The sequence below is a fragment of the Rana temporaria genome, chromosome 7 (assembly GCF_905171775.1).
Source record: "Rana temporaria chromosome 7, aRanTem1.1, whole genome shotgun sequence".
NCBI lineage: Eukaryota > Metazoa > Chordata > Amphibia > Anura > Ranidae > Rana > Rana temporaria.
This window is the reverse complement of record NC_053495.1, coordinates 57,982,001-57,988,000: the sequence shown is the minus strand read 5'-3', so window position 1 is coordinate 57,988,000 and position 6,000 is coordinate 57,982,001. Positions and strand designations below refer to the sequence as shown.

The 6,000-nt window shown below is 41.2% G+C and overlaps 1 protein-coding gene across 2 annotated transcripts in view; it reads right to left on the bottom strand.

Moving 5' to 3' along the window:
- Positions 1-2,559: 2,559 nt before the first annotated feature.
- Positions 2,560-6,000, bottom strand: part of IL2RB (interleukin 2 receptor subunit beta) — a 102,959-nt gene continuing 99,518 nt past the window's right edge. For both annotated transcript variants that reach the window (XM_040359430.1, XM_040359431.1), the window contains one exon: positions 2,560-5,285. In XM_040359430.1, coding sequence (XP_040215364.1) covers positions 4,659-5,285 — 627 coding nt within the window. In that variant the 3' untranslated portion in view covers positions 2,560-4,658. The remainder of the gene's footprint in view (positions 5,286-6,000) is intronic.

Sequence of the window (6,000 nt, the reverse complement as noted above, 5' to 3'; positions counted from 1 at the left end):
CCTTTGTAATTAATTTAGATGGTTCCATTCCCACTAGGAACGAGGGAGGTGGGTGAGTCACTCCTCTGGCTGAATCAGTTTTGTGTGTTTAATCTGATCCCTTCTGACATAATGGCATGTGATGAATACAACAGTCCTATATATAGAAATACAGTTTTATACAGAAGAATATTTTATATACATGGGACATACTATATACACACATATATATATATATGGGAAATACAGTACTTTTTTTATACAGAAAATCAAATCCTACATCATGCAGCAAGGAACCAGAGTATACAGCCACATCATCTTTTCTCAACCATGGAACCTTAGGATTCCTCCAGAGGCTGCTAGAGAGCAATGAGCAATTTCATCCTCTAAGGCCCCGTACACACGGCCGAGGAACTCGACGTGCCAAACACATCGAGTTCCTCGGCCAGTTCAGCCCTGAAGCCGCCGAGGAGCTCGGCGGGCCGAGAGCTCCCATAGAACAACGAGGAAATAGAGAACATGTTCTCTATTTCCTCGCCGAGGTCCTCGTCGGCTTCCTCGGCCGAAAGTGTACACACGGCCGGGTTTCTCGGCAGAATTCAGCCAGAAACTCGGTCGGAAGCTGAATTCTGCCGAGGAAACTGGTCGTGTGTACGGGGCCTTAGATAAGTAACTGCTGACACCAATTTTATTCATCTGTGAGGAGGAATCCTGTCCTATGACTTCAAGGACATGACACATTGTTCCCAGTGTCCATCACGCTAATGTACCATGAGCTGTAAACATAGTAATTATTTACAGGGGTTCCTTGAGACCAGAATGTTAATTAAATGGTTGCTACATGTTAAAAATGTTGAGAAAGGCTGTTCTATATAGTCATTCCAAAGCTTTTGCAGTATATGAATACAAAAACTTTATCCAGAAGTTGTATTACATTCAAATAAAACCATGTTTTTAGTACGCACAGAGTCCTTTATCAAGAAATTTATAGATAATAATTGATAAAGCAACCACCTATAACAGTCATATTGGTTTTTCCATATGCAATAAAACTTTGTTAATAATAAAGACTCTTTTGAGGTGCTGGTTCTCATTACTTACATACATACAATGGTGCCATGTGTTTGGTGCTCAGAGCTCATATTAGTGGCTTTTTTAGATTAAGGTGTATAGTATAGACCAGGGATATGCAATTAGCGGACCTCCAGCTGTTGCCAAACTACAAGTCCCATGAGGCATAGCGAGACTCTGACAGCATCAAGTATGACACCCAGAGGCAGAGGCATGATGGGACTTGTAGTTTGGCAACAGCTGGAGGTCTGCTAATTGCTTATCCCTGGTATAGACTGTTATATTACCTAGTAGACACGTGCAACGTGCAGAATCCAATATCCGAAAGATCCGACATTAAAAAATGCTTTATTTTCGTTTTCATTGCTACAACAGTTTGGTATAGATAAGAGATTCGACATGACGCTGACAATAGCAATCTGTGTCTATCGAACCTGTGGTCGAATGTGCGCAACCTTAACTCTATTAGTCTAAGATTATTCTACATAGAGAGGAAAGAGACAGTGTTGGGGTAGACTATTCGACGTGAACGACCAAGATTCGAAGTAGCGAAAAACATACAAACGTCATATCCATTATTGAAGGCTTATGGTGTCTGTCGAAAGTTCTAAGAAGATTCTACAAGCAGCTAAACTGTACGACGCCGCAATCGTACATTTCCGGTCAAATGCTCAGTCCATAGGCTATAGAAGAATTTGAATGTTGGTTGACTAGCAATAATAATTTATAAATATAATTATTACTAGTGTCATACAACATTAGAATTCTATTAGAATTCTACTATAGCTTGTAGGCGGAACATTCGACCGGAAATATACGATTGTGGCGTTGTACAGTTTAGCCTGTAAGGTTTCAGGGAACGCATTGACAATAAAAAAAACTCCCAGAGGTTCTAATCCTTTCCGATTCAATAACACTCACATTGGTATTTAAAGAAACAAGAAAAAAAGATGCAAGAAATGTGGATCCAATAGTAAACCTTGAACAATAATATTGTATGCAGTTTTGGTGCGAATGTGTTTTCCAAACCAATAAAATAAGTCTTTAGTGATCAGTTTGAAATCCTCCTGAATGTGCAAATGCTAAATGCCCATTAGATTAGACATGTTTCAGAAGGCAAGGTTTAGTGCATAACAGTATATCTCCTCAAATTATTTATTATCAAATTTATTCCATTTATGTTTGTACAGGAGTGAATGCTTTTTCAGCACATTGCCTATTTGCTATTGCTTTTCACAAGCTGGTATTGGCTACATCTTTTGTCTGGGAAGGAAAATATCACAGTCTGGATTTGGTGATTCATAAGTCCATACTCTATTATATTGCCTTTACTGTATAGAGATATAACTCCTAGAGCAGGGGTCTTCAAACTACGGCCCTCCAGTTGTTAAGGAACTACAATTCCCATCATGCCTAGTCATGTCTGTGAATGTCAGTGTGTTACAATGCCTCATGGGATGTGTAGTTCTACAACAGCTGGAGGGCCGTAGTTTGAGGATCCCTGTCCTAGAGTAATAGGTCTCTCCTGGATGCCTTAACTTGACTCACTGTTTCAAAACACAGAAACAATTAACTTCTCAAGCTGTGCCAACCATTCAAGCCTGCAGTAATGTATATTCTTTGGATACCGCTGAGCTAGATTTATCATTCGGGTATGATAGGGAGTTCTATTTTGGATGTCAAAAGGTGGTGCATCTTGACATGGTTCAGACGGTGTAATGCCTTGAAGATGACAGTCCTCCCGAGGATTTTGTATATACTCCAAGCTATGCCAATCCCTATCCCTTTGGTATTTTTCAAACAGCTTAGAGCATTAATTAGGGACTTTATTTGGTCCCATAAGTCACCAAGGATTAAAATGCAATTATTATCTATGCCGAAGGAGAAAGGGGGCATTGGTGTCCCCGACTTCTTCAAGTACTACAGGGCGGTGCACCTTTCGAGGGTCATGGATTGGCATTGCAATGCGGACTCCAAACAGTTGGTGGGGATGGAGATTGAGGTTGCCTCCATTACTCTATTGACGTCACCATGGCTCACTTCCCCACCTCCAGAAGATATGAGAAGTCATCCCCTAATCGGTGCTACCCTTACAGTGGTTAGGTCGATCTTCTGAAACTCGGGTCTTTCATCGTTACCTTCCCCTATGACCCCCATTATAGGAAACCCTGACTTCATACCGGACTTACCAGCAGAAGTATGAGATGGCTGACTCTATCAGGGAAACATTGATTAGTTGATGTTTGGTCACAGGGGGGCTCCCCTCACTGACAGCCATTTCCAGGCTCTCGGATCCACCACTAGATAGTCTAAGCACCAACCAACTCAGACATTTTTTGCAGTCTCTGCAGAAGGCACCATATACCCCACATGATCTCACCCCTTTGAATCATTATGCAGGGTGGGGGAACCTTCTCGACACATGCTGTCTCTGCTTTATAGCTACTTGACAACCCAGACTGATGATCCGGCCCTGACATTTGTTCGCCATTGGGAAGTGGACTTAGGGATTCAGCTTCCACAACGGCAACGGCCAAAATCCTCATTTTGGTACATAAGTCCTCCATGGTGAACCAGTACCAGGAAATCGGGTACAAAATGTTATCCCAATGGTATAGAATTCCTTATATACTTCACAAAATGGATAGGGCTTCTCGCGGTGCAACGCGGAAGGTGGTACGATTTTCCACATCTTTTGGTCCTTCCCCATTCTGGGATCTTTTTGGGAGAAGGTAACAACTACTACTAAAAACTTGACTTCAGTAGAGTTGAAAAGTAACCCGGCTGCATGTCTCCTACACCTGACAGAGAGACCTATTCAGAAATACAAGAAGATGCTCACAATGCAACTCCTCAATGCAGTGAGGGCGTGTGTCCCTGCGTTGTGGAGGCAGCCTCAACCACCAACCAGGGACCTGTGGTACTCCAAAGTCAATTATATTCTCCAAATGGAGGAATTGACAGCTACTCTCCAGAATACGGAAAAAAAATTCCAAGACAATTGGAGGCCCTGGAGACATTTCACATGCACAGACGCGTACCTGCAGGAGGTGGCCAGCTTAAAGCCTAATTTTATTAATTTGCCAGCAGTTTAGAGCAATGTGTCAGGCTTTTGTTAACTTTGTGGGAGTACGACCCCCCCTCCTTTTTTTTAATTCCCCCACCCCCTCCTCTTTCTTTATTTATTTCTTTTTCTACTACTTTTCTGCACCTCAGTCGTTTCGGCTGTTATAAAATTATAGTGATCATAGAAATTTGTGGTCTTTCAGATTATATATATTACTTGATATCATTAGAGTCACTCCCTCAATTGATGAAACTTCATTGTTTGGTTAGAATGGTATATGTTTCTATGGGCCCTTTAGGCCCCTTTGTTTCAATGTTTATAAGTGCTACCGTATAGGCAAATTCATTTTTAAATTGTCAACAAACGATCTCTTAAGTCCTGTTTGTTTTCGGTTATTGGTGTATGCCGATTGAATATATCATTGTTTACGAGAATGACATGACTTGTTGTATTTGACAAACTTTGCCATAATAACAATAAAGGAATTTAAAAAAAGTGGTGTATCTAGGCTTCAGTGATGGAAAGGATTTGGGTGAGACAATCACTTCCAGTGGCCAGCATGCTTCTGATGAAGCTCATTTAAGGAGAGGTACCCTGCTGAATTATCAGATAATTTTGATGCAGGTTGAACATCATGAAACACCAAAGCAGCTGTGGAGGAAGCACCTGGTGACTCAATAAAATCTTCACTTTCTTCAATCAGTTCCTCAGTTGATGGTAAGTCTGATGAGCAATCATCTTGATTTTCTGCATTGTCTATGATTTCCTCAACAAGTATCGGCCACTGCAAGTTTCTTTTGGGTGAATCCAGCTGAAATGACTTATTGTGGAAGCCGAGACCTGCTATGGAGAACGGGGCACATAGGTAGTCATCATGAAAAAGAGGCATTTCTTCAGTTGGGGATGACAAAGGCTCATGAGGTGTACTTGTTTGAAAACTTTGGTGGTCAACATGGTCATATGTAAAACAGTTAGGGGTGAAGTACCCCCTGTTGGAGAAACTTGATCCACAATGTATGCTCTTTGCAGTCTGAGTCTCATGTGGGTAATCAAATAGAGATTTTGGATGATGTTCCTCCTTATTCCAGTTAACAGCCACAGAAGAAATATCAGGAGGACATGGTTCTGGAGAAAATGAGGAGAATGGGAAAGGAGAGGACAACCATTTCTGTAGAGATAGAATAAGAACAGACCGTTAATAATAGCTGTATTCTGTATAACCATTTGCAATCTTTCTGGTTGCTAAATCAGGGGTCTCCAATCTATAGCCCATGGGCCACATCTGTCCTGCTACAATATTATAACCAGCATGAAGCACCCCCAGTAGGTTAGCAATGGATGTGCCATCTCCATATTATAATACACAGACTGGCACATCCATTGTCATTGCCAAACCTGTACCTCCCCCAGTATGTTTTCTCCCCTCCGTCTGCCCTGGTTGCTTGATAAAACTCCTGCCTGAAAGGGTAAGGATGGTACTCATGAATGTAAGGGGGGAATCTCATGGGCACTTGGGAATGTAAGAGGGGACTCTGTTGGGTATTCCTGGATGTAAGGGTGGGGTGGGGGGAATCTGCTAAACATTTCAGAATGCAAAGGGCAGCTAAATATTTAATTTACATTTTATTCATTCATTTATAAAACTGTTTTTTTTTTGGCATGTGAATATATGTAAAATAAGTGGTGTGACCCTAATACTGAAAAGTTTGGAGACCCCTGAACTAGATTATGCATCTATATTTTAGAATTTCACAATTATGGAGTTCACCAAAGCAGACCATGATGTACCATAAGTATGTTAGCGCTTCCTAAAATAACTTACTTAATACAAACCTCTTCAAGTATAACTTTCTGATTCAACCTATGCACTGTACTATAGCTGT